The sequence below is a fragment of the Rhamphochromis longiceps genome, linkage group LG7, assembly GCF_057381845.1.
Source record: "Rhamphochromis longiceps isolate RC_006_pf linkage group LG7, R_longiceps_female_GT1.1, whole genome shotgun sequence".
Classification (NCBI taxonomy): domain Eukaryota; kingdom Metazoa; phylum Chordata; class Actinopteri; order Cichliformes; family Cichlidae; genus Rhamphochromis; species Rhamphochromis longiceps.
In genome coordinates, this window is record NC_140563.1 from 14,251,841 (window position 1) to 14,278,444 (window position 26,604).

The following is a 26,604-nucleotide window of genomic DNA, read 5'->3' on the forward strand; positions in this document are numbered from 1 at the left end:
CTAACTCTTCACCATATTACTTTAGCTTGGCTTCCTCACCAACTCTTTTCCTTGTAGAAAAAAATATTGTCTTTGTCTTATCAACTGCACATTTATTTTACAGGCGTTAAATATTAAAGCTATAGGTCTGCAATTTCCTGGATTTTTACCATCGTTTCTTGGCTTACCTATGGGCACAACCACTGCCTCCTTCCGGCTTTGCGGCAGTTTCCCACCCTCCCAAACTCTGTTATATAACTCTAACAAAAGATCTTTAGCTGACTCACTAAGATGGTTTATCATGATATAGCAAACCTGATCTTTTTTCGGTGCTTATAATTTGGATTTCCGAAGAACTCGATTCAATTCTGACTTTGTAAAAGTAATATTTAATAAACCATCTGTATCTTCTACTTGTTTCAGTAAATCCTTATTCTCTATGGTTGTCATTTCTCTTCCACTTCGCCCTTCTCCACTAGCATTGCCTGAACTATGGATTTTAACAAAGGTTTTGCTTTTTCCTCATCTTTTAATGCTGTTGCCTTTCCATCTCTCAAGATTGGATATCCATACTCCCTTTTTATACCATTCATCCTTCTAATCATTGACCAAACATTGTGTATTTCTGTCTCCCTCCCTACTGGATTACAAAAACCCCTCCAGAAGTCCCTCTTTGCATTTTTAATTGTTCTTCTTACCTTAGCTTGTAATTTTTTATATTCAATGAAATTCTGAAAACTGCGATTCCTCTTTAATATGTTAAAAGCTTTATTTAATCACTTTATCACAATCCTTTGTCCAACAAGATACAATCTTCTTTTCCCTTCTTTCCTCTTTATCGCCCAGTTTGCTGCCTCTAAAACTGCCTTACAAATAGAATAATTTAAATCATCAACCCCAACATTCATATCAATCTTTTGCATTTCACTAACTAATCAAAATGTATCCCAATATGCATTACTGAAACACCACTTCTGCACACCCCTATGTCATGTTTCTCTACACTCAGCTCTATCTCAGTCATTATAGGATAATGGTCACTGCCTACAGTTGTCTTTTTTTATTACCTGCCATGAATAAATACCTGCCAATGAGTGTGACACTAATGTAATGTCACTTGCTGATTCTGCACCTGTTCTAACTTTCACTCTTGTACCACTTCCATCATTCAGACACACATTTTTTTTTTTATCTCTATCAATCACTGCTCCATTCTGATCCTTACAGTTACCCCATAATGTGCTGTGTGCATTAAAGTCCCCACACCATATTACTTTCCCACTTAAATATGTGCCAAGTTCCTCTACTGATAACAGTGTTACCCGGATTCAAAAAATTGACTACTCTGATGCTACTATATCTTGACCAGATTTTCATTACAAAGTATTCTGTGTTCCTATAGCTAGGACTCTATATTGGGTTCCTTGCTTTACAAATTTTACAAACCCTCTTCCATTACCCTCATTTCTATCTCTCCGGACATCATCATAACCTTTAATAACAAAATCCAAAGTAGGTTTAAGCCAGGTCTTCTGAATACAGATTATTTATTTTCGCATTTTTTGATGAATCCTTTGAGCCCTTGTCCATTTGCAATCAAACTTGTGGCGTTCCACAGTGATCATACTGTCCTCTCATCTCCCTCTCCTCCAAGTCTTATATTGATATGTTCCCGAGATATATCTTTAATGCCAAAAGACCTCTCTGCTCCTTTCACAATTATTATAAGTTTCTGTTTTGTGTTTCACTTGATCTATGCAATTTATAACATAGGCAATAAACAAAATCATCTTCTCCACTGTCAGTCCTGTATGAGTTCCATGTGTCTGCACGAAATCTGATGTTGACATCGGTTGAGCCTTTCCTGTTTCTTCCTGTGCCTTCTGTTCCCTCTTGACAGCCTCGGTGTAACTTGCGATGTGAACTACTTTAACTTGTTTGACCTCCATGGCCTTCTTTCTGACTTAACAACCCCATAACTTACCCCTTGCTGCCCCCCACAGTTACTGCATTTATCCTACACTATCCCCACATTCCTCATATCTGTGTTCACCTCCACACACACTACCCATTTCCCATTTGCAAACTGTAGAGATGTGCCCATATCTTTGCCATTTATAGCACTTGAGGGGCAGCGGAACATATGCTCTAATCTAATAGACTGAACATCCTTACAGAATATGTTAGCATTAAAAGACTCAATTATGTTTAGATGGGAAATTCAAATTAGTCAACCTGGATACACAAAATCCTTATATGCAAATTCAGGAACCACTCTATTGGATTTTCTTTCAGTGTAGTGAAGAAAAGTGAGAAAATTATAAAATGAAAACAAAAACACTTTTTCCAAACTTGAAGCTCAGTTTAATTCACCAAAATCAGACAAATTGTATACATGAGACAAAAATCATTACTGTGGAGGTTTTACAATAACTCGTGAGCAGAGTAAAATATGTGCAAACAGAATTTTGTTTAGCTGTAGAGCCACAGTAACTAAAGAGGCATATATCTGAGTAAATAGATAGTTATTTTACACAACAATGCTTTGGTGACCTATGTATATACTCTTCTGCATATTTATATAAAAACATGGAAAGCATTTAAATATCATCACTAGAACTAAACATAAAAACAGAGGTCAGACTATTGCACAACAGCCAGGTGAGGATAAAGGGGAGTGGTTACTGTTGATCTGTCAGCAGCATTTAGGGTTTTCTGCGCCTGTAACAGAAAACCGAGTGAATCACAATCTGTAGTTATGTATTCTGAGAGAAAACTACACTTTACTCAGAGGCAATGCAGAAAGTTGACAGCTTACTTGGTGACTGCATGATGCTCCAACCCAGGTCCCAAGTTTGATCCAGCCCTCATCGCCACAGCCACAGAGCACTGCGAAGAGGGAAAAGATTAGGACCTAAATCTATTTGCAAGTGTTCTGAATAGCTCAGCCTCGAATCTGAGGAGAATTTTTTTAATCAGCTTACCCTCGTCTCCACATCAGTCAAAGCTCCATCTCCACTGGCTGACACGCCTTCTGAAGACTTCCTCTTCCGCCTTCAGAGATTGATACGTAAAAACATTAGCACACCTTCAGCAGTTTGGAATCATATTTAACAACTTAAAAAATGTAAGACTCAGGAGGCACGTTAGGTAATGCATGTACAATTATTAACAATATTAATATGTTTGTTTGTTTTTTTTAAACTGGATACCAAACTGACAACAGTAGTGAAATAAGCTAATCAAAATGTCCGATGCTGTGTCCTGCTGTCATAGAATAAGGGATGTGTCTTTGCTCAACTGAGCTGTCAAGTTGATCTCAGTCAAAGACAGACAGGAACTGGATACCGGTTCCTGTCTGGTATCTGTCTGGATACCAGACAGAACAAGGCCAGCACAGAAAGCAAATCCAGTTTTTTTGTTATCCTGTTATTAAATGCCTTTGTTCCCCTTTTGTTAAAACATAGAAAAACACTACACAAAAATACTGCAAAAGGAAAAGGTTGCCTTATAAGTGTATAAACTCAAAATGCACATTTCACTTAAAAATTAAGATGTGCAAATGTGAATAAATCAACTTGTTCGAGATATTCATCTCCTGCTGAGAAACAACAAAACAAAAGAAAACTGCACCAAACACCCACAAAATAAGAATAAGTCGTCTCATCAGATACTGATGCTTATTTCCTATATGCCACAAAAAAAACAACAACAACCCTTGACATTAAAATTCAAGTGTATTCAAGGATTTCAAGCACCTGTATAAGCCCTGTATTAAACATTTCAATATATATTTTTTTGGTTAAGGTTATAAATTATTACCTTGGGACTGTAGTGAGCTCCTGTTTCAGTGTCTCAATGTCAGTGAACTGGACAGCTTGCCCCCCTCCTCTCGTTTTGATGACATCGCCCTAAAGAAAAAAACCCCAAAAAGAACCACCATTAGATATCTTTGTTATTTAATATTTAATACAGTGCGAAGCCCTTCTTGTGATCAGTAATTCAACCATCACAAGAGTTTCCTTTCTAAGGATAAGCATGCACGCTACTACAATCATGCAACAGAACATTGAGAACCACTTTATAGAAATTATTTAAATTCACTTCTTAAAACGGACAAACTTATTCGAGCAAAGTGTAAAACAAACAGTTACAAAACCATACTGACTCAAACTCAAGTTGGCAAATATGCTGCTGGTTTGCTGAAAACTTGCTAATATAAATGTCTGCATGAGTAAGGAAGTGTAACCAAATATATCATTCTAAATATCAGTAATATGCTGTGCTGCATACTTGACCTTTATAAGTTTGGTCTGTATCTCGCCGTCGGAGGCAACTTCTTGGTGCGTTAGCACGTATCTGTCACACTTGGACAGAGCCTTCTCGCTGGGTGCAGACACCTGGATGGCGTTGGGGATGACCGGCTGCAAAACTGTGCCCAAGTCCATGCTTGACGATGGCTTATGGTCCACCCACTTCTCCCCACCAGCAGAGCGGGAACGACGGTGACGCGGGCGTACTGGTGTTGTCGTCTGAACAGATCAACAGGAAAACGGTTTAAAAAGGGGAAAGAAAATAAATTTAAAAAAAAAATCCAAAGTGAACAAAAACACAGAACTTGACAAAGCATTACAAAGCTTGACAAAAGAAATCATAAAACTTATACATTTTGGGGGGCAGGGTACCCCACACCCTAAACTTGTAGGAGCCAAAATCCTGACACATTACAACCTCATGCTGCTGCCTTTAGCTAACTCACTGACCCTGTATCTTCTTTCAATTAGGTCTACATGAAACGAAGGGGAAGGGAAGCAGTCTCTCTCATCCACTCTGCTCAAGCACACAGCTCTCCTCCTGGCCCGGCTGACTGAAGTGCCCGTTGAGGCCTGGGGTCTTGTGGGTGTTCTTGTGGGTGTACTAGGGGAACTGTAACCCTGCATGCTGTCCTGAGCTGCCTGCTCCTCACATGCAGATCTAGCCACAGACAAAAAGGTACTTCTGCTGGGGACGGGGCAGGTGGGCCTTGGGTTCGTCTCATCCTCCTCATCACTAGCAGCACTGCCTGACTGTGACTCTGGCTTTGGACTGACATGAGGGGAATCGACTGGGCACTGGAGAGTGAAATGGAAAGACTAAATGGTCACAGTTAGACATGCAAAAATTAGACGTTATAGGAACGGGATACATTCACAGTCTAATGTAATCAAATGCAGCAACCACTTTATGTAAAGTACAAAGTTCATGTTTTTCCCCATACCTGGTGAAAAACATGAACACTGAAATGTAGATTTACCTAAGCTGAGCTAAAATGTTCTGTGAGTTGATGCAAATTTATCTGCAACATAATTCATTTTACAGTTTGTCTTATTTGTTGTAAATTCAGTATCTTTGATTTTTAAAACTATAGATTCAGACCAATAAATTTAGAACAACCTACTGAGAAATCTACAGCATCAAAATAACTCTTACACATTCACCAGGAATGTAATTTCCTCATTTTCACAGTGGTACTTAATTGCTGAAGGACTACATGATCATATGCATGAGGCGTTTATTATAACCTGCCTGCTGCTGTGGCACTGGGATTAGTGATGTTAGTAGATTAAGAGAGACGAGTGCAGTAGAATTTAACTTTGAATGGGCAGAATACCATTCACCATTATGGTTTTTAAACACAACATACAGGGACAGGTGAGGGTGATGCTGATCTCTTTGGCGGTAGGCGGTCCTCTTTGGAGGGTCGCTGAGAACGGGGCTGATGCTGTGGTTGTGGTAGAGGCTGTGGCTGCGTCTGACGGGGTGGAGGTTCAGGGCGACCTGGAGTCTTGCTCTCTGTCACGATGGCCTTGAGCTGCTTCAGCTTTTCGTCTTTCACCCACAGCTTATTTTGCATCTCAAGCTGCAGTGCATTAACACGTCTCTCCTGCACAGTGAGGATATTGCAAAATGTTCAAATGCAATATTATCCAAGTTGCTTGAATAAGACAAATTAGCTTCCACTATAAAGACTAAAACAATGACCAACAAGGGCTGTTTGCAAAACTGATAGTAAGATCTAAATTTTACACACATTTCAAAGTAGGTCTTTTTTTGTTTGTGGTCTTTATTGGAAATCTATATATTGTTGAATAAAAGGAAAAAAAAGATATTTGAAACTCACACATTCTTTCTCCCACTTGAACTGGGTGTCCGAGATCACGCCATGCATGCGCTGCTCCATGCGTCTCTTCTCTGACAGCTCTCTCTGAAGCCTCTGCTCTCTGGTTTCCAGCTCATGCTGCAGCGAGCGCTTGTCATCTTCAAAGATTTTAGTTGTTTTCTGCAGGATGTCAATCTGAAACAGAGACATTAATATTAAAGAAAAAAAAGTGACAACCTTTAAATCTGCAGCGTGAATGGATTAGTCTCCCACCTTGTGTTCTTGCATCTTTGTTTTCTTCTCTAAACGTTCAATCTCTGCCTTGTTGCCTTGGATGATTTTGTCTTTCTCTATCAGTTTGCCGTTTTGTTCCTGAATAAAGTTGTCTTTGGAAATTAGGCTGGTATCCAGTTCTTGGAGCACAGGCTTCATCATGTTGGCTGAAATAACATCAAGAGAAATGTGAGCCAAGAGAAAGACAACTATTCAAAAACTGATCTTTCAAAGCCAAAAAGTATCAGGTGAGCTAAAATGAGAACAGACACCTATTTTACTGTAGTCCTTCATCAGCATCTGCTTGATCCTCTGCCTGTTCTCCAGGGCTTCAATCAGCCTGGGCAGCGTGATGTCATCATGTGGGTCAGTCAGCTCACAGGAGGGTAGAGATGGGAGACTGAGGATCAGAGTGTTTGCAGCAGGAGGCATGTCTACAGAAGACAAGGAATCACAAGTCCTTAAAGCAATTGTGTGGTTTTTAATAATTATCATCACACACAATACTCCACTATTAAAACATTTACACAGTAGTAGTTCAGATTAATTCTGTTCAATTTTAATGGAAATTACATTTGCAAGAGTTTGGCTTGTCTGTTAATTTGCATGTTTTGTGTTTCCAAAGAACTTGCCCAAGGATATTTGGCATGCAGACTGAAGCAGCCAGGGTTCGAATCACCAGCCTTCCGATTAGCAGATGGCCTGCTCTTCCCCCTGAGTTACAGCCATCCCCAACTACAATTCTCCTTGAGATGATAAAATGAAAAGTCCATGTAAAAGCTGCCACTGTGCAGCCATCTTATTTGGGCTGTTGTTTTGAAGTATCATCTAAATCATTGTTGTAATTTCAGAGAAATGATGCATTATCCTGACATTTCTGGCCATTTAATATACAATTCACAAGCAACCGATGACAGTGGGAAGAAAAACTTCCATTTAATAGGAATAGGAATGAGGGGAAGAAGACAGCTTAAAAGATGTGCTGTGGAAGAGAGTGAAAAGAGGTAAGTCAAGAAGATTGCTCAGTGTATCATGGGAAGTCCACAGCAGCCTAGGCCTACTGCAGCATAACCAAGCAGCATAATAAGGGACAGTTTATGGTCATCAGATGAATACCAAACTATAAGAAAGTTTTAAGCCTAATCTCAAAAGCAGAAAGACAGCATCTCAAATTCAAACTGGGAGCTGGTTCCGCAAAAACAAATATGCCCTCTTCTGAGTTGCTGTTGACACTCTCGCTGCAGAGTTCTGGATCAACTGAAGGCTTTTCAGGGAGCTTTTGGGACCGGTTGATAATGAATTACAAGAGTCATAGTCATAAATGCATGAACTATTTTTTCTGATTTTAGAGCTATTGCACAAATGCAAGAAACCAGTCCTACATATGTGTTTAATATGTGCAATAAAGGACATATTCTGGTCAAAAATTACTCCCAAGGTTCCTCACAGTGTTACTGAAGGTCAAGGTAATGCCATCCAGCTTAACCTTGGTTTTATCTGAATTTAGAAGCACACAAAAATGTGTCCAATGATATTAGTGAATATAACAACAATTAGCAGAAGTGGAAAACACACTTGGTGTTGCTCTTGTTAAAAGGTTGAGTGTTCTTACATTTCGGCTAATCTTTTGATTAACAGGATGTTTCACACACATACCAGGATCTATGGGGCCACCACGTTCTTCCAATCTGCGAGACAGCTCATCTTTGAATGCCTGGTTTCTATGACGACGGCCTGGAGTAAAGCCACAGATTGGTCTGTCCACTGGCCTGGCCACTTCCACCTCTTGGGTCATCTCTGCAAACCGCATCACCAGCTGCACAAACAGAGCACATGTTATATGTCCGGGGGGGGGGGGGGGGGGGGGGGGTAATTAAAAAGACACAAAGTAAGAGGGCAGGGTCAAGTTACCAGGGTTTCCTCATAGTCATCAGTCTTGGGATTGACACAGACAACCATTCTAACTTTTCCCTCTCCATCGAAGTAGTTTTTAAACAGGTGGGTTATTTTGGAGTCTCGATAGGGGACCATCTGGAAGAGAAAAATGTCAATTATATACATATTTTATCAGGAAATGAAATCCAAGTCCATCTTCAGTTTGGCAACACATACCTTGTTTGTGCCACACATTTGGTTTTCTCGAAGTATCTCGATGCATGTCCTCAGATTCAGCAAAGACTGATTTATGTTACCTGAAAGGCAAAAAGTGGTTAAAGCTCAAATGAACCCCAGCTAAATCAAAGTCCATAGGCTTGTATATAAACAGACTTGTCTTAACAGATGGCCAGCAGGAGACAGCCCTTGTATGCTACATAAATAAGTCATATATGAATAAAAGAAAGTGACAACTACTACTATTCAGGTAATCTGTTAACAGACATACGTGTGTTTTTTTTCTATATCTTGTTTTGTAAAGTATAACTAGTTTAAGCATATTCTTCTGGAATAAAAATAAGTTTTTAGGACACTTTTGGCTAAATTGTAACTGATAAAAAAAAATCAGCAGCCACTTTTATAATGTCCATTATTTTGGAGCATTATCTAAATTAAAGGTCACCACTGCATTCAAAACTTCAAGCAATTCTGCTTCAAGTTTACCGAACTTGTCCAAAATAAGGATTTAAATATTAACAAACCTGCTTCACGTATACGAGTGCCTTCTGCCCCTGTCCTGCCAGTTCGCTCGCTTCCTGCCAAGTCCACCAGGCACAGCTGACTAACACTTATCTGGTTCTTATCCTAACAATCAAATTAAGAAGAAAAATATTTGTCAATTATGGTTTATCCAAGTATGTTACCAACAGGGCTCTGGTGTGGGGAAATTTGGTTCAACTTTTAGCTGACCTGGAGAACGTTGTCGCCATCTGCATCAAGAGGCGCCTGAGCCAGTTTAATAATGAACACACTGTGGGAGCGACTGGACTCTCTATTCAGCCGGGTGTTCGCAACCTTCCTCTTTTTTTGACCTGGAAAAAACACAGTACAGGCCATTTCTAAAACCACATTTCTTTCCAGACATTTTTATGCACAATTTAAAAGCCAAACTATTTCAGACACAAAACTCATACTGAGCATTCACATTCCTCAACAACCTGCTCAGAGAGAAGATTAACTGAGGTCATTTACTGGCCAGAGCCGAACCCAGAGGGCAGCAATTCCAGGTCAGTCACATCTACGATCATCACTGCAGGGTACTTTATTTTTTCTTTACATTCATATGAGAACAACTCACCTCTCCAGAACACTTGAAAAGCCTCCTCGGCAGATTTGACTTCAACCTCCAGACAACCGGCCACATACATGATGTGATTCTGATCCTCTCTGAGGATTTTAGACTGAGGCGGTCTGCATTTAGAAAATAATCATATTAGGGAACTGCTTTTCCTTCAATCTGCAAGATGTTGCATACCAAGCATGGCAGGGAGTCGAAGACATTAATGCTGGTTGTTTCCAGCCACAGAAAGTAACCAGTTACAGTCATAAAGCATCACAAATAGATGTAAGAACATTCAGCGTTGCCAGAACAAACACCAAAAGCAGCAGGGGGAATATAAGGATTTAAGGCTAAAGTAACACTCATCAACACTGGAGACATTACCTCCCATCAGCAGCTCTGTTATACATGGTTTGTGCGTGGTTCAGAATGAATGTGTCCAAAATACATATGTTTTACCACTGAATGTGCTCCCAGATTTATACTTTTTGCATGACGTAACTCTGAATTTTGGACTACAGCTGATTATTTTAATAATCAATTCAATTATTTGCAGACAAAATAACTGATAACTTGAGCTCAAAAAAAACAAGAGAAGCTTCAAATTTTGCACACCAATCATCCCAAAAATATAGTCAGTGTACTATTATTTAAAAAACAAAACAAAACAAAAAAAATCATCAAAACTCATTTTTATGACAGCAAAAACATCTGTGAAACTTAGGAAATGTCTCCAACACTGACAGGTTACTTTTTTTGCACATCTGTATGCAACAGCAGAAGCTCAGCTAAAAATCAGGCTGCTACAAATATTCACTGGTCACATACATCAACTCGGTGTTCTGGCGCACTGGTGTGCCTCCACCATTCCACCTAGTAAAAAGAAAAGACAACAGTTTTGTCTCCTGGCTAATCTGCCATAGAAAATAAACTGAACTACACCTAATATTTTACTCTATTACTCTAATGAGATAAAACATGATCCACATACATACTGTACACATGAATTGTGTTCCTTTTGTTGTATATTTTTCTAAACTCACTTTGGCTTGATTGCATCTTCCTGAGTTTCCTCCAGGAGATCATAGATGTAGTTGTTGTAGATTTCTACGTAGGAGACGAAGACGCTGTAGCTGCTGTCGTCATCCACGCCATCTGATTTAGAGGTCTCCTCTGGCTTAATCATGTCAGCAATTTCAGGATCAGCCTTTAGCCTAAAAATCAAAGTAGAAAGTTGCACATTAAAACCAACATCCCACTATACTCAGAACTGAGGCAACAATGCAAGCTTAACAAACCCAAAATATCTTTCTGTTAACTAGATTCACTTATCCTAACATCACCAGTCAGGTGAAACAGTGACACAGAAATAAAGTCTTAGCAATTTTACAGTGCTGATTCTTCCTAAAGGGTAAGAAAGACTCTTGAATCAATTGGCCAATAGGTGACAATTTGATTTTAATTCTAATTTTGAACATGATCTTCTCCACAGCAGTAGCAGCACAAGTTACTCTGGAATAGTTAATAAACCTAGGACTGACTTATTCAGGTAACTTCCGGTTACCTGAATAAGTCAAAGTCCTACTTCACAGACAGTGATGATTTTTACAACATATGTTTCGTTTCTTGCCATTCCACTGGATGGATAAAATGGGTCTAATAAAATCTAAATCTGTGTCAGGCTATAGAACATCAGTTTGAAAGACAGATTATTTAGTTGTACAAAGTAAATGAAGTGTAAGAGCAAAAATGTGTTGATAATTCTTGTCATCCATGACTTTTACACTGTTGAAATGCAGGACTGTACGGCATGTCTTTATTGTCAAATTTGAATGCATAATTTCATGTGATATTGGGATTTGGAGTTTTGCAAAATTTTGCTGTAGTCTTTCTTTAGCAACAAAGCTCCAAGTCAGTAGGCACATCTCACCATGGGATGTAGATTTTTGGATTGCTGACCGCAGATTCCACCACATCTTTCTCAGTAATGTGAACTTACATTTCACACCCATAATTTAAAAAAAAATGTAAAATGGGCCTTTACCTGGTGGAGGGTGTTTTAGGAACAGACAAGTTGTTGTCCCGCCTTTGGCGCTCCAACAAAGCATCTACTTCAGTCTGAATCTCAATACTGTTTTTCTCATCAGTCTTAAATACCTGAACAAAGAGAAAAAAGGAAATTAAATTAATAAATAAGCAAATTACTCAGTTATTCTGGTGCCAAACATAATTAACCATTTTTATGTGCCATTTTCGTACATATCTCTTGGCCTGGTAAGGACCTATACTGTTGAAAATCATGTCAAGGGAGCGAGGCAGAAGTCCACCCTGGCCTGGGGAGCCTGTCATGGTGAAAGTCTTTCCACTTCCTGTCACCCCGTACGTGAAAAGCAGACCTGACACAAACAGAGAGGAAATCAGCTGCCAATAATGAACTCAAGGCTAAAGTAGGTTAAAATGCAGCTGTTAAGAGGGGAAACAGGTCACTGTAATTTAAAATGTTACTGTACTTTAAAATAATCATTGCATATTACTGATGTGGCCTTTGCTTTTACCATTTTTTCCACAGATGAGGTCATCAACAAGAGGTTTCGCCACATGCTCAAAGAGCTCCATCTGTGATACTGAAACTCCAAAGACTTTTTTGAAAGAGTACTGTGTCTGTGAACCAAAAGGGATTACAAAAAATAAATACATAAAATAAATAAATATACGTATGCATGCTTTGCTTGTTCTGGAAGACCAAAATCAACCATGTGTTATTTTTTCTCTTGTACTTTCTAAATTCTTCAGCATTTCTGGGGATACGCCTGAAATGAAGCCTTCTACAAGGCTAGACAAACCACTTCAGCTATGCTCATTTATTACAGAGGATGAGTAGTTCTATTCATATCTCCTTCTCGATGCCTAATCTCCACTCTTGAAGGAGGTCATCTAATCCGGTCTGAGAACACCTTGTTCCCCACATCTACAAAAGTTCAGTAACTCCATAAACAATGCATTGTACAATTTAACAGATATTGATACATCAAATTATAACAGACTATATTTGGGATATGGAGATGCAGCAAAATGATGTGTACTGAATAAGAAGGGATTGATTTTTATACATGATGGTAAATAAGTCAATCTGGGTAGTTAGCTAGCATGGTTAAGACTGTTTAATATTCAATCTGATTGCTTCCTACTTTTGCATTCTCACAGCTCTTTTTAGCTTTTTGTTCCATACCACTAGGTGTGTCTATATATCTGTTTCCCACTATCATGTGCAGTTACCTGAAAGACCTGTGAGAATGCAAAAGTATGAAGCAGTCAGGTAACTGCACATGATAGTGGGAAACAGATATATAGACACACCTAGTGGTGTGGAACAAAAAACTAAAATAAATAAATAAATTGTGGTCTTCAAGGCATTTGTAGCTATGAGAGGTGATAGCAAAAGTCACAACAAACTGGGAAGTGTGCCCCCACCTGTCCAACATCACTACATCTCATGTAAAATTACACAAAGAAAGGCATCAGGGCAAAACAGGCCCAGTCCTGGCACTCTATTGATGGAGGGAAAAAACAAAAATGGAATAATTTGTCTTTAACAGTCGTAGAGTTTTATGACACAGGAGTAAGCTACGAAATTTCCAACGATGCAAACAATATTTATGACTGGATTTACTTATTGTTGTTTTCAGTCTTTATGCAGCTTTTCCTGACAATGACAGAAACACATAATCTCACTACCTTTAATCAATTACTACTCCAAACTTATCGGATTTCTTACCTCTTTGTATTCTCCATTGCGATTTGTTTTGAAGCCCTCCGGGGTGTGCATCTGGATGGTGGTACTGCTGATCACCTCAATGCAGCATTCCTCATCCTCAGCTCCCAGGGGTCGCACACGGCAATATACCTGAAGAACAAAACAACACACATTAAAACAAGCTCTAACGGTACATTTTGAGCTCGTTACTACTGCAAAGGTATTTAATTTGCCCAAGAATATCTGATGAGCGATTAAAAAAAAAAACAAAAAAAACAAACAACAACCACCAAACAGACTGACATTCTTGGATGCAGTAGGATTTTTGCTACCATTTGTTTCAGCTTATTACCACTTGGTGAAACTTTTAAACATACTTTTATTAAGAAACTGAGGAGTCTCGTTATTCACAGCCAGAGTCTTTATACTGTTGGGTTTTTGTTAAAGAACAAAAAGGGGGGAATTTTGGTTGGCCCAAAAAACTGAGGAGAGATAGCAATCGAAACTTTTATTGCAAAAGCTTCTTCTTTCTGCTGCTAAAAGTCTAAATCTGCCTTTGAGGAAGAAAAGTGATGGCTGCAGAGCGAAACTGTGGGCTCACAGTCAGGTTGAAGAGAAATTGTCCAGAAGAATTTTCACTCTGTCAGTAAATTACTCCACTCTAGGTTCAAACACTCCCTCACTGGAATGTTTTCTCTTCCACCCAGTGGAATGTATGAGATTCACATCTGTGCTGTCTGCCAAGTTGACCTTCTTTAAGAATTCAGGGACACTCACCCCAACTGGGTCCGTTTGGTTGCTGGAGGGTTTTTTTGGAGGATGCCTGCGGGGGGTTTTACCCTTCCTGTAAAAGTAAATAAATACATAGTCATTAACAATTCAAACACACTGTAAGCGTTAACCATTAATGACTATGTGATGGCTTAACAAAGCCTGTTGTTAGACGGCTAATTAGCCCCCTGCTAACGGTAAAGCAGAGAGTCAACGTCCGTTGGTAACTCCTTAAACTCGCCATTTCGTGACATGGTAAAACGCATAAACAATACAGCCTACCAACGACATATATAATATAAACTTGTACTTACAGTTGTCTCGTCATCGTAGCGTGGTGCCTGTGCTGGTTTCACTGTTTCTGTTTGTCTAGTTTTGAATCTTCCCTCCGCCTCAAAGCCTCAAATCAGCGACTTTTTCAAAACGGACCCGAAGCAACCAATGGGATCTGGCAACGGCAAACACGTGTTTCCGCCTTCACCTCCGAGCCTTCACTTCCGAGCCTAACCCCCCCCCCCCCCCAAACAAACAAAAAACAAACAAAAAACAAACAAACAAATAAATAAATAAATAAATAAATAAATAAAAAAAAAGTTGGCAAATGCAATAAAAATATAAAATATAATGTACAAACGTCTTTCAGCCGCTTTCATTCTTCATCTTCATAAATAGTCCTTGATGTCTGCACCAGCGAAATGTAAATCCTTTCTTTGTTTTACACAATTATTAAATATTTTATGAAAATTATTTAGTTTAATAATTTAACATGACATTGACATAACGTGACATTTTTATTTATTTGAGCAATGAATTACTTCGCAATCTTCTGTGAGCATTTCGTTGCCGTTACCTTACTTTGTAGTTTGAGTTGTTTGAACTCCAAACATGGTGCACACTGAGATTTCATGGTGGCTCTACAGTGCCACCCACCGTTCACCAGCTTTAACAGACACAAGTTACAAAACACACATTTTTCAGCACATAGTCACGTGTACTGTCGTGTTATGCAAACAGAGAAGTTCTTGCTGTTAAACTGCAGGGTTAAAGCACTAAACATCACAGGTAAGCAGCAATATGAACATTAGAAGTGCAGACAAGTGCACAATCGTCCGCGTTGTTACGAGTAACTGTTGCTTTGTGTGTTTACAAGGTAGAAATGAAAAGCAAGCCCACGAAGTCAGCTGCAGCTGGATCAAAGAATAAAGTGAAGAAAACACCTGAGGGCGTCTCCGGTCCAACTCTCTCCAGAAAACTACGAGACAAAACAAATGGCGAAACATCAAAATCAGGTATGAGGCTCTGAAAACACCTCAGTCCAGTGACAGCACTGTCTTTGTGACACTTGAATGGGTTCGTGTGTCTTCTAGCGACTGCTCTCAAGTCTGCAGGAGTCCAGAAGAGAGGTTGGGACGGGAGCATACTGCACTATATCTACAAGAGCACTCTGGGCCAGAGTTTGCACTCACAGATGAGACAGGTAAGAGAGCCTGATGTGGTGCTGGCCCCAATGCTGCTCAAAATACTCACACCTGTTCCAATAGTAATTAAAAAAAAAAAAAAAATCTAATCCAGGGACAAGTTCATAAGTCATAGTCCATCTGTTACCTCTCGTTTCCTTTTACTGGATTTATTCAGTGCAGGTGTGAATCTAGCTCTTTTGTCTCTCCAGTGTCTCCAGGAACCTTTCGTTCGCTCTCTGTCATCCTATCATTTCCACGGTGGCAGCAGCCCCTTCAACCGCAGGATCACCTGTCTTGAGTGGCATCCGATACATCCTACTACTCTGGCTGTGGGGTCCAAGGGTGGAGACATTTATCTGTGGGACTTTGAGGCGCCTGCCAAGAAGACCTTTATTCAAGGGGTTAGTTCCTGTTTAATGGTTTTGATTTGTTCTTTCGATTGATCAAAAAGACATTCAGCAAACTGATTTTAACAGAGGTCAGATGCATCTTCAGGCTGTGGTGCATTTCAGAGCGGTGCGATGTAGCTGTACTTAATGAAACACTGTTGTTGGCTCTCTGGTTAGATGGGGGCTGGAGACTCAGTGACAGACATGAAGTTTAACCACTTAAATCCCACTCAGCTGTTCACCTCATCTATGGGGGGTACGACAGCACTTCGGGATTTCAGTGGGACAACGCTAACAGTGTTTGCCAGCACAGAAACACTGAAGTAAGACTGGAGTGTCCACTTGTTTTTCTTCTGTGCACTAAAATCAAAAAGCGTTAGGGGTTAGTCTAGCATCAGTCTTCTTACAGAGAGTTCAGAGATCTCTCAGGGGAAGTTGTAATCAAGGCAAGGCAAGTTTATTTATGTAGCACAATTCAACAACAAGGTGATTCAAAGTGCTTTACAGAGACATTAAAAAACAAAAACAAATAAAAAGCATGATTTAAGGCCGGTGCTGGTGTGAACGTTTGTGTGGTAGTTGTAGTCATAACTGCTGCCTGGTGACAGACCTACATTTGTATTTGTGTGTGTAGAACGGAGCAGGAGACTTTATCGGAGGGATGAAGTTTTGCCCCACAGACCTTTCTAGAGTCTATGTGGCCTCTGGCGAGGGCACACTGACCGCACAGAGTTTTGAGGGCCGCGCACCCACTGTTCTGTCCAGAACTCAAGACTGCGGCCACGATCACCACAATGTTTGGTGAGAAACTCCTAAAGAAGACTGATGCTCGGCATTATGAAAAAGGGAAAGTTCTTTCATTTCCCTCTACTGTGTCTGTAGGAATCCTGCTGCCACATTTTTTTAATAGCATTAAAAAGGTTTCATATTTCTTTTCCTATTTTATGAAATGTAATTTGTCAGGGCTATAATACAAAAAAAATAAATGGCAGATTTCAAAAAGCATGACTATATGCATGGGTAGACATCAGTAGAGGTAAATGAGAAAACATAGATAGCGGAGAGCATTGTGCATATATAATGTTATCTCTTGTTGAAGTGTCACGTAGTATAATACATCCTATTTTCAATTAAAGCTATGATTTGTGGAAAACATTATTTTGTAAATTCTTACATGTAGCTCTTTTCTTCCGTAGTTTTTGGTACTGCTGCGTTGACGTGTCTGTAAGCCGACAGATGCTCGTGACAGGAGACAATGCGGGGCAGCTTTTACTTCTGGGTTTGGATGGCCAAAAGGTGTGTGCCTCTTTCTTAATGAGGGCTTTCACTGGTTTTGATAAATTAAAGGATCAGTTATAGTTCTTATTTAACACAGAGCACTTTTTCTTTCGGCCCTTCCCTTTAGGGGTCGCCCAAGCCAATCATCTGCTTCCATATCACTCCTATCGATTGCATTCTCCTGTGCAAGTCTTCCTTTGTTACATCCATGAATCTCCTCTGTGGCAATTTAATGTTAATTGATTTGCTCTGTTTTAATGTTTCAGATTTTCAGTGACAAATTGCACAAAGCCAAAGTGACCCACGCAGAGTTCAACTCCCGATGCGACTGGTTGCTGGTGACGGCCTCAGTTGACCACACGGTAAAGCTCTGGGACTTGAGGAATATGAAGGACAAGAAAAGCTTCTTGTACGAAATGCCTCACGAGAAAGCCGTCAACTCAGGTAACACTTCCTCATGGAAAAACCTCTCATGCTTACTACTTCAAAAAAAATTAAAAAAGAAAGAAAACGTTTTCTAATTGTCTTTAATTCATTTCTTTGATAGATTTTTAAGTTCTAAACCTAAAAGATCTGCAAAACCTCTTGACAAAGATTTTCATATCTCCTCACAGCCTATTTCAACCCTTTGGACTGCTCCAAGCTGCTCACCACAGATCAGTACGATGAGATCCGCGTCTACTCATCTTCTGATTGGTCAAAGCCTCAGCACATCATCCAGCACCCGCACAGGCAGTTTCAGCACCTCACACCCATCAAGGTTTGGTTCCTGTCTTTGGGCTTAAACTGTTCTTTTTGCACGTTGGAATTATTGTACAACATACATCTTTAATGTCTTTAACAAACAAGAATTGCGTGCACAAGTAGTTTATTATAGATTTTTACACAGAGTCAAAAGTATACACACATCTGCACTAGTATTCTGGCTGGATATTTGACCACTCTTCTTGCAAGAACCGGCAGAGTTCATTTAAATCAGCCGTTTGCCATCGATATAGGGTATAAGAATTTGTTGGAGAGATGTTAACATTTTCATATAATTGGTGACAACAGATTTTTCTGCTTTAATTGTGCTGTAGGCCACATGGCACCCTATGTATGATCTAATTGTGGCCGGCCGTTACCCCGACGATCGCTTCTGCGGGGCCGACCTGAGGACCATTGACATCTTTGACTCCAACACAGCAGAGCTCGTGTGTCAGCTGTACGATCCCACTGCTTCAGGGATCAAATCTGTGAGCATCATTTCATTGTAAACATAAAGAACTAGAACTTTAATTATTTTAAGATCGCGGCTTCTGTTTTTACAGATCAACAAATTCAACCCAATGGGCGACGCAATTGGATCTGGCATGGGTGAGCACTTGGACAAGTACTGCACATTATTAACAGCCATGGTTTTTATTTACTTCCCACTAAAGCGCTGTCCTGCTCACTCCCCAGGTATAACTGTGCTGGTCTGGGACCAGAACGAGTCACCGATGGGCGATCACCACGTTCAGCAGGAAGGACCATTGAACTCAGTTTTAAGAGGGCAGCGGAGGAGTCAGCCACACTCCAGTGGGAACCGGAGGGGTCCTGCTGTGGATGCAAAGCTTAAGAAAAAGCTAGCTTCACTGGAAGAAACTGAGACTAAAACCAAGAAGGGCCGCACTAAACAAAAACAAACACAGATGAGGAAGAAGTGAACTATAAAACAGCCGAGGTCTTAAAAAGCTGTGTTTCATATGCTGTTTATTCATTGTTACTGAGTCTCCACGTTCAGAGATTGTCTGCATGTTTAAAAAGTCTTTATATATATAAATGTGTTCAAAAGCAGTGTTTTTTTTGTTTTTTTACTGTATGACAATAAAGATGCTCATTTCATTTATGGCTGAGTCATTCTTTGATTACATATTTCTTATTAATACAAAATCCAGAAACATTTAAGGCAAGTGGTTAATTGCATGCAACTTTATTTTAAGAATATCTGAAGAGATGATTCCCTCGGAGTTCGTGTACCGTGATGTTTGCCAGCTTGAGGAGAACTTCACCCCAAGCTTCCTGTCTCTCTTTCCTCTTCTCGTGCCAAGCCTGATGCGCAGTGTACACCATGCTCAGCACGACATTTTCAAACTGCCGCTCCATCATCGGTCTGCTCCTCTGGCCCTCGAGTGCATCTGCCATCTGCTCCATGGAGCTCAGACTTCTGGGAACATTGTCATTGATCAGAGACAGAAAAGCTCGCCCCTGCCTCATCGACGCCATCTCCTCATCGAGCAGGACGATGTTGTTGTCCTGATCGAGCTCCACCCCACCCAGCAAAAGCTGCACGAGTAGGGGGGGGACAAATGTTCATCAGTTATTTGTAATATTTAGCTTGCCTAAGTGTAGCCTTAAGTAAAGCAAAGAAAAGTACCTCATAGATCAGGTTTGCATTGGAAACTAGTGGGTCGGTGTTCTGAGGAGCTGGACTTAAGCCTTCAGCCACATCTAAACAGGAAAACACTGAAGTTTAGCTGCACTGTAATCAAATTAGTCAGTGGTGACAAACTGTCAGGGTTCAAATAAACATCTGTTCATCCATTTTGATACATACTGCACAACTGCACGCAGTATTCAGTGACAACATTCAAATTTCTCTCTTTTCTTCGCAGCCATGCCAGTGGACCTTCTGTTACTCACCCTGCAACACCTGCTCAAAGCAAAGCCACAAAAGGACCTGGAGGAAGATTTTCAGTTGGGAGCTCGCGGTCATTCTTCTTCTGATTGTTATCGGCAGATAATACACTCCTCACCTCATCTCCTCACCTCTACTCTTCCTAGTACTCTTTTGTGACTTCAGGCAGGCGCAGCTTAGACTGAATACCGTGCATTTTTCCACCTTGGAAAAAGAGACCAAAAGCCAGTTGGCAGTGATGCAGAGCAGACAGAAACGGATGGAAAGCTTTCAGCGAGCAGAGCTCAGAGAGGCAACTAATTCTGTTGTTCTTTTATTGAGCAGATTTCCAGCATGAACATCAAACATAGGAAGCACGTGAATGCACAGTATATTCATGTAAAACAAGAAAAAATATAAATACATGAAATTAGGTAAAGTGGATTCAAGGTGAGGCAACTCTCAACATAAATAATTCAAGGAAAGAAAAATGGTGAGTCCGTATTTTTTTCCTTCCTAAACTTTAGTGTTTTTGTGTAAACTTCTTATCTCTACCAGGACTCCCTGTCAGTGAGTCAGCCAGCTCTGCACATGTAAGCAGAATTCCTGCACTGATTCACAATCTTTTATGCAAGAATTCACTGCATGGATGACATTCATTCAAGTTGTCAGAGCTCACCCTCTTTGTTAATAAGTGCAGCTCGATGGAACACGTGTCCCTTGCTATTTTTTTTTTAAATTATGCATGATCAAATGTTGCTGTCAGTATAAGCAACACAGAATACACGTATGTGAATGACAGGGAGACTCCTGTTCCAATGAAGCTGCAAAGAGAAAAGGCAGTTAAGGTAGTTGAGTTTCAATACTGGTGGTTAGCAAGGCTGAGATGGTTTGAATGCATGCGGATGAGGGATAGTCTATATATTGCACAAAGGATGTTGAATATGGCAGGAGGAAAAGATAAAGACCACAGAGAAGATTCATGGATGTAGTGAGGGCATGCAGATGGTTGGTGTGACAGGATGCTAGGGATGGGCTGAGATGGAGGCAGATCTGCTGCGATGGAAGGAGGAAGAAGAAGAACATAAAAGGCAAGACGAAACTGGCAAACTCCGAAAATATTGTAGAGGGTCAGGGCTGTTCGGGGTTCTGTTTGTACAGTTATATTTTGTTTATGTTGCCAAAGTGACAGGTGACGCCCTCTCGCTGCGACGGTGTGTCCTTCCGGGGTCAGAGGGCGCCCTGTGTTGTTGTTTTTTCGCTGTGCTGTGGCTGCGCTGAGCATTAGCTAGCGGCAGAGTTTTCTAGAATTGTTAATAAACGGCTGTGCTCCCTGGCTAGCTCACGGAAGCAAGACCAAACGACACCTCCGTCTCCTCCTTTTCTGAGCTCGCCACAATATTATTCAAGAAGCATGCCACCCATACCAAGACAACACACAGATGTACATACCATCCTAAGTGTCATAGCTGTGAGAGAGAGCGAGAGAGAGAGAGAGTACGTCGACATGCTAGAGTGCATGGCATGAGTTGCTGTATGTGATTGGCAGATTAGATAGATAAACAGGTGTGTAAACCATGTGGCTTTGGGGATTCGTTTTGACGTAAACATTTAATTAGGATGATTTTTTTGTATTTTTTTGGTTTTAATTTTTTGTATGTTAAGTGAGTTGTCGCGCCCCACGTGTAGTATCCTTAGGGCCCAGCAGGGGGCTGTGGCACACACTTGACTGCAAGTTGAAGAAACCGCAGTAACACAGCTTAACCACAGGGATGCAGTAGCACCCATTGGTGCCGGTGAATGTGTCATATTTGCGTTCTGAAAAAGTTTATTTACTTCCGGTGAACAGTTTAGCTCCTTCTGAATGATAGAGTAGTGGAGATAAAGGTAACCGTATTTGTTTGTTACTCACATTTAAAGCCTTGCGTTTTTATTTTTATTTTTTGCCACATTCACAGCCCTAGTAATAACACAGTCGACATAATTTTACGGTGGAATTTGTGCTCCAGAGGATTGTAGTCTGCTAACTGCTTTAGTGCTAATGCTAGCTAATCCTATCCGTGAACGCAGCACAGCTAACACGATTAACGTAGTAAATATAATGTAACTGCAGGGTTTTATCGTTACATTTAATGGCATCTTGACAGAGTTTTGAGCAGCTAGCATGGTATCTGCACTCACTGAGTTGTTTATTTGTGAATTAACTCGCTAAATTCCTGATGTTGGCGACAATTTAGAAACATTTGTGAATGACACTTAATCGGCCAACGAATAAAATTTACAAAGCATGTGGCAGCAACTTAAAATAAATGGCAAGGTTATGTGTAAACGCTCTGAAAGACTTTCTGTTTTAAGTTTTAAGGATGTATAGGACAGCTATTCAGAGTTACATACTTAACCGTGTTAGAATGGTTTACATTTATGTTGTTATAATAATTCAAATAGTCATTAATTTTAAAGAGTTCGAGAGTTTTCTTTATCATCTGTTTTTAGTTTATACTCCAAAAGTGACTCATTGCCTATTCACATATACTTATGCGAATAGGCTAGTTAGTTACATTCACTGAAATTTGAACCATATCATCTCATTGGAGACAGGTTTTATTGGAAAATTGGCATGTTATTATTAACTAGATATGCTGAAAATATACTGACATCTGAGTATAAACATGTCGATCAGTGTTTGTTACTTTTTCACAGGCGAGCAGAAAAGATGGAGTCCAGTGAGGAGGGTGGCCTCAGTGTTGGGGGATCTGTGGGCGAGGAAAACTACTTCCTGGGGTACACGTTCACGGACCGCTCCCACTCGAGCCGAGTGGTGAAGAGTATTATGGATCTCTGCCTGGAGGACGGCTTGTTTGCTGATGTCACCATCACCGTTGACGGCAAAGAGTTTCACCTGCACCGCCTGGTGCTCTCTGCGCAGAGCAGCTTTTTCCGCTCCATGTTCACCTCCAATCTCAAAGAGTCGCACAACCGCATTATCGAGCTTAAGGATGTCAGCGCTACCGTCTTCCAGCTGCTGATTGACTACATCTACCATGGTACCATTAAACTGAGGGTGGAGGAGCTGCAGGACACCTATGAGATGGCGGACATGTACCAGCTGACTGCTCTGTTTGAAGAATGCTCGCGCTTCCTCTCCCGAACAGTGGAGGTCAAGAACTGCTTGCAGGTGAATTATTGTTTTTGTAACACCTGTTCTCATAGTCCTTGCTTCTTGGCAATGGTGCTGCAATACAAGTAATTCCTTTTTCATCTAGGTGATGTGGCTTGCAGACAGACACAGTGATCAGGAGCTGTATACTGCAGCGAAGCACTGTGCTAAAATCCACCTGGCCCAGCTGCACCAGACTGAAGAGTTTCTAAATCTGCCCCTCTGTCTGCTACTAGATATCATCAAAGGTATAACATTTTGCTTCTCTGTCACCAGACTAGCAATTGTTTTTACATATTTATTAAAATACATTTAGGATTTTAATGTTGCATTGCTAATTATTATTTTAAACAAGGGTATTATTATTGGCTTTGAGTTCAACAATTGATGCATTAATATTTATTTAAATCCTGAAAGTAGGATGTGTGAATAATGAACACTGTGCCTGAACTAATCTGAAAACAACAACAACAAAACAACGCTAAATCTAGATATTCTTCAAAAAAAGGCCTTTTTAAATTTTTACAATCTTAACGGAGAAAACATTTTTATGATCCTTTAACAGGAAAAAAACCCACATCTTCTGATCTAGTTTCAAACATGCCTTGTGTTTGTGTTCAGATGGCGTTCCAAGTTCTCAGAATCCAACAGTGGCCATCGAGTCATGGATAAATCACAATAAAGTTGAGAGAGAGGAGTTTTCTTGCATCCTTCAAGAAAATCTTAAGGTAATTTTCTCTCATATGGAGCTGTAAAATATTTTTAAAAAACATTTACATTGCTGATGTTTCCTTTTCTTCGTCTTCAGGAAATTGGTGAGAATGTCCATATTTACCTGATTGGCAAGGAGGAGACGAGAACTCACTCTCTGGCCGTGTCACTGCACTGCGATGAGGATGATGCGATCAGTGTGAGCGGCCAGAACAGTTTATGTCATCAGATCACCGCAGCCTGCAAACATGGAGGGGACCTATATGTGGTGGGGGGTTCTATCCCGCGGCGCATGTGGAAGTGCAACATGCACACGATGGACTGGGAGCGTTGCGCACCACTTCCCAGAGACCGCCTCCACCACACTATGGTGTCCGTCTCCACTGAGGATGCCATCTACTCACTGGGAGGTAAAACGCTGCAGGACACGCTCTCTAATGCCGTCATCTACTACACAGTGAAGGACAACATGTGGACAGAGACCAACCAGCTGGACACTGCAGTGTCGGGGGCTGCTGGCGTCAACCTGGGAGGCACCATCTACCTGCTGGGAGGGGAGGAGAACGACATGGATTTTTTCACAAAGCCTTCTCGCCTCATTCAGTGCTTCGACACCTCCTCCCAAAAGTGCCAGATCAAACCTTACATGCTGCCGTTCGCCGGCTGCATGCACGCAGCAGTCCACATGGACGTGATTTTTATCGTAGGAGAAGGAGACTCATTGGTGTGTTACAACCCACTGCTCGAGAGCTTCACACGCCTGCGCTTCCCCGAAGTGTGGAGCTGTGTCCCGTCACTGTGGAAGGTGGCCAGTTGTAATGGCTGTATTTACGTCTTCAGAGACAAATGTAAGAAAGGAGACGCAAATACTTTAAAGTTTAACCCGGCGACGTCTGTCGTCTCCGTAATCAGAGGTATTAAGATCCTCCTCACAAACTGGCAGTTTGTTTTGGCCTAACCTCTCCGCGGTATGTTCACACTGTGGTCAACACACCAGCCACAGAGAATCAGGGAAGACTGTTGGTTGACTGACCAAGACTTCACTCATGGAGACGTCCTGTGAAGAAATTTGTCCACGAGTTGTATTTACTCAGCTGTGTCACTTATTCCATTCAGACTCCACCACCGGCCCCACAACAACAGTTCAGCGGTGTGTCGCTTGTACTACAACGTGTCTCATTGTCGGCTCCTTTGCCGAGAATCTAATTTGTGGTGATGCTGTGAAAAGTGATGAACTAATCTATTGTTTTCTGTGCACTCCTCATTTACTGACACGCATGAACAGCTTCAGTGTAAAAATATTAATGAACACAAGGCATCTGTCACTATATTGTAAGTGTGTCATGATATTGTAGGTCAGATATCATAAGATGTTTTTAAAGTGCTCATGTTATACTTGTTTTCAGAGTCTACTAGAATAAGTTTACATACTTTAATGTTGAGTGTGTACACGGCCTTTTCATTCCAATAACTATTGCCCTGTTTAAAGCCCACTCCGGAGAAAAACACTTTGCTCTGATTGGTTTGTTAGAATGATCAAAGCAAAGCAAAGTTGCCTAATGTACATAACCCACAATGGTTATGGAAAGCTTAAGCTATATTCAAAATATATTGCAGCATCTGACTTTTTCTGAATGACTATTTTTATCTGTAAATATAAATATTAAACAATAGCTCCAACTTATGTGAATGGTCATCACATTTCGTCACACAGTGTTGCTGTTAGCAAGATTTTAGCCGTGAAGAGAAAATATTGATTGGGAATTTGCTATTTTAAAAAGAAGCAAAACAAAACAACAGCTGTTTTAGTTTGAACATGACAAGGTGGGACAAAATATTAATAACACAGTATATATCATAGGTAAGAAATTCACGGGGAGCTAAATATAATGAATTGGCATTAAAATGTAAATCTTACTGTAATGATTTTAATAACTATAGGTTTACAAAAAGATTATAAATCTTAATTCTTTTCATTTTTGTGTCCATCTGTTTCTTGTTTTTTGACTGAATTTTGTTTGAATCACCACTGAATCTGGAATGAAGGCTTGAAGCACAATGTGCCAGTAATAATAAAAATAAGAATAATACATGTATTATTATTGACACCACAGTGCTTAAATACATAACTCATACTTTTTAATGCCTTTCTAGGATTATTTTTCTACAGTTCCACAGATGTGAAGTATTGCAGAGGATACTTGCATTATGATAACCATTGTTGTAGTATTGTACCAGGAAAGTTTTTTGTGATTCCCAGGAAATTATGGTGGATTGTGGATGTAATTCAGGCACCTTTTTTAAATTAAACTAACCATCGGGCGGGTATTATGCTTATGTGTTACATAAGATAAGTCACAGAACAGAAGGTAGGTTTACATGCACTAAATGTGTCAGACTGAAGGTTAATGGAAACATGAAAGCATAGTACGGGCACTTTAAGTTGGTGTGTGCAGACATGATAACAAAGGGTGTTTTTTAACTTTTCAGATTTTCTTGTCTCAAGATTGTATTTTTTGATGTACACCATACATGTTCAAGTTAACCATTATCTGAAATGTTAAATATATTGCTGTAGCTACAAGCTTTGAGTGGTTGTTTTGATATTTATAACCTTTAATGAATTAACAATGCTACCATTGATCCTGTGTTTAGATACAGTGATGCACTTACAAATTGTGCCTGTGTAGGTCTGGAAAACTTTTCCTGAAAAAAGAAAAAGTACTTAATTAACATTTATCTGTTTATGTCCTTGTGAGATAAAAGGGGCATCGAAGGAGAGAAAGCAACCACACAGACGCCAAAACTTTGATCCCATTGATGTTTTGCAGGAGGCTATGC

General features: G+C 40.2%; 4 protein-coding genes and 1 non-coding gene across 13 annotated transcripts; 2 read left to right on the forward strand and 3 right to left on the reverse strand.

Annotated features, from left to right (window-relative positions):
• Nucleotides 1–2,321: 2,321 nt before the first annotated feature.
• LOC146664955 (kinesin-like protein KIF23) lies at nucleotides 2,322–14,597 on the reverse strand. Of its 2 annotated transcripts, XM_085412315.1 has the most exons (23): nucleotides 14,445–14,597; nucleotides 14,137–14,203; nucleotides 13,381–13,509; nucleotides 12,161–12,266; nucleotides 11,865–12,001; nucleotides 11,650–11,762; nucleotides 10,649–10,819; nucleotides 10,434–10,478; nucleotides 9,624–9,736; nucleotides 9,236–9,357; nucleotides 9,028–9,130; nucleotides 8,504–8,583; nucleotides 8,303–8,422; nucleotides 8,048–8,207; nucleotides 6,664–6,825; nucleotides 6,392–6,558; nucleotides 6,140–6,313; nucleotides 5,663–5,902; nucleotides 4,278–4,511; nucleotides 3,802–3,890; nucleotides 2,964–3,033; nucleotides 2,798–2,868; nucleotides 2,322–2,700 (listed from the first exon to the last, which is right to left on the reverse strand). In XM_085412315.1, exons 1-23 carry the CDS (start codon nucleotides 14,456–14,458, stop codon nucleotides 2,685–2,687), a joined length of 2,703 nt encoding a protein of 900 aa, XP_085268441.1. In that variant the 5' UTR covers nucleotides 14,459–14,597; the 3' UTR covers nucleotides 2,322–2,684. The 2 variants fall into 2 exon arrangements, with proteins under 2 accessions (XP_085268441.1, XP_085268442.1); XM_085412316.1 differs by lacking the exon at nucleotides 10,434–10,478.
• Nucleotides 9,484–9,581, reverse strand: LOC146664956 (Z30 small nucleolar RNA). Its single transcript, XR_014912878.1, has one exon. It is a non-coding gene; the product is annotated as a Z30 small nucleolar RNA (small nucleolar RNA).
• Nucleotides 14,598–14,795: 198 nt separating the features above from the next.
• On the forward strand, nucleotides 14,796–19,088 carry ddb2 (damage-specific DNA binding protein 2). Of its 5 annotated transcripts, none has more exons than XM_085412319.1 (11): nucleotides 14,796–15,192; nucleotides 15,285–15,419; nucleotides 15,498–15,607; nucleotides 15,800–15,991; nucleotides 16,157–16,302; nucleotides 17,176–17,275; nucleotides 17,524–17,701; nucleotides 17,872–18,017; nucleotides 18,337–18,492; nucleotides 18,553–18,613; nucleotides 18,701–19,088. In XM_085412319.1, exons 1-11 carry the CDS (start codon nucleotides 15,036–15,038, stop codon nucleotides 18,943–18,945), a joined length of 1,626 nt encoding a protein of 541 aa, XP_085268445.1. In that variant the 5' UTR covers nucleotides 14,796–15,035; the 3' UTR covers nucleotides 18,946–19,088. The 5 variants fall into 5 exon arrangements, with proteins under 5 accessions (XP_085268445.1, XP_085268446.1, XP_085268443.1 ...); XM_085412320.1 differs by having other exon boundaries at nucleotides 14,800–15,192; nucleotides 18,568–18,613; XM_085412317.1 differs by lacking the exon at nucleotides 16,157–16,302 and adding an exon at nucleotides 16,614–16,780 and having other exon boundaries at nucleotides 14,801–15,192.
• A 17-nt stretch (nucleotides 19,089–19,105) lies between these two features.
• LOC146664958 (protein FAM180A) lies at nucleotides 19,106–21,411 on the reverse strand. The gene is made up of 4 exons (XM_085412329.1): nucleotides 21,348–21,411; nucleotides 19,922–20,120; nucleotides 19,656–19,729; nucleotides 19,106–19,564 (listed from the first exon to the last, which is right to left on the reverse strand). Exons 2-4 carry the CDS (start codon nucleotides 19,992–19,994, stop codon nucleotides 19,217–19,219), a joined length of 495 nt encoding a protein of 164 aa, XP_085268455.1. The 5' UTR covers nucleotides 19,995–20,120; nucleotides 21,348–21,411; the 3' UTR covers nucleotides 19,106–19,216.
• Nucleotides 20,180–26,347, forward strand: kbtbd4 (kelch repeat and BTB (POZ) domain containing 4). 4 transcript variants are annotated; one of them, XM_085412326.1, is made up of 5 exons: nucleotides 20,180–20,388; nucleotides 22,596–23,070; nucleotides 23,159–23,300; nucleotides 23,674–23,780; nucleotides 23,861–26,347. In XM_085412326.1, the coding sequence occupies exons 2-5, from the start codon at nucleotides 22,609–22,611 to the stop codon at nucleotides 24,719–24,721; spliced, it is 1,572 nt and encodes a 523-aa protein (XP_085268452.1). In that variant the 5' UTR covers nucleotides 20,180–20,388; nucleotides 22,596–22,608; the 3' UTR covers nucleotides 24,722–26,347. The 4 variants fall into 4 exon arrangements, with proteins under 4 accessions (XP_085268452.1, XP_085268448.1, XP_085268451.1 ...); XM_085412322.1 differs by lacking the exon at nucleotides 20,180–20,388 and adding an exon at nucleotides 20,620–21,339; XM_085412325.1 differs by lacking the exon at nucleotides 20,180–20,388 and adding an exon at nucleotides 21,328–21,461.
• The last annotated feature ends 257 nt before the right edge of the window (nucleotides 26,348–26,604 follow it).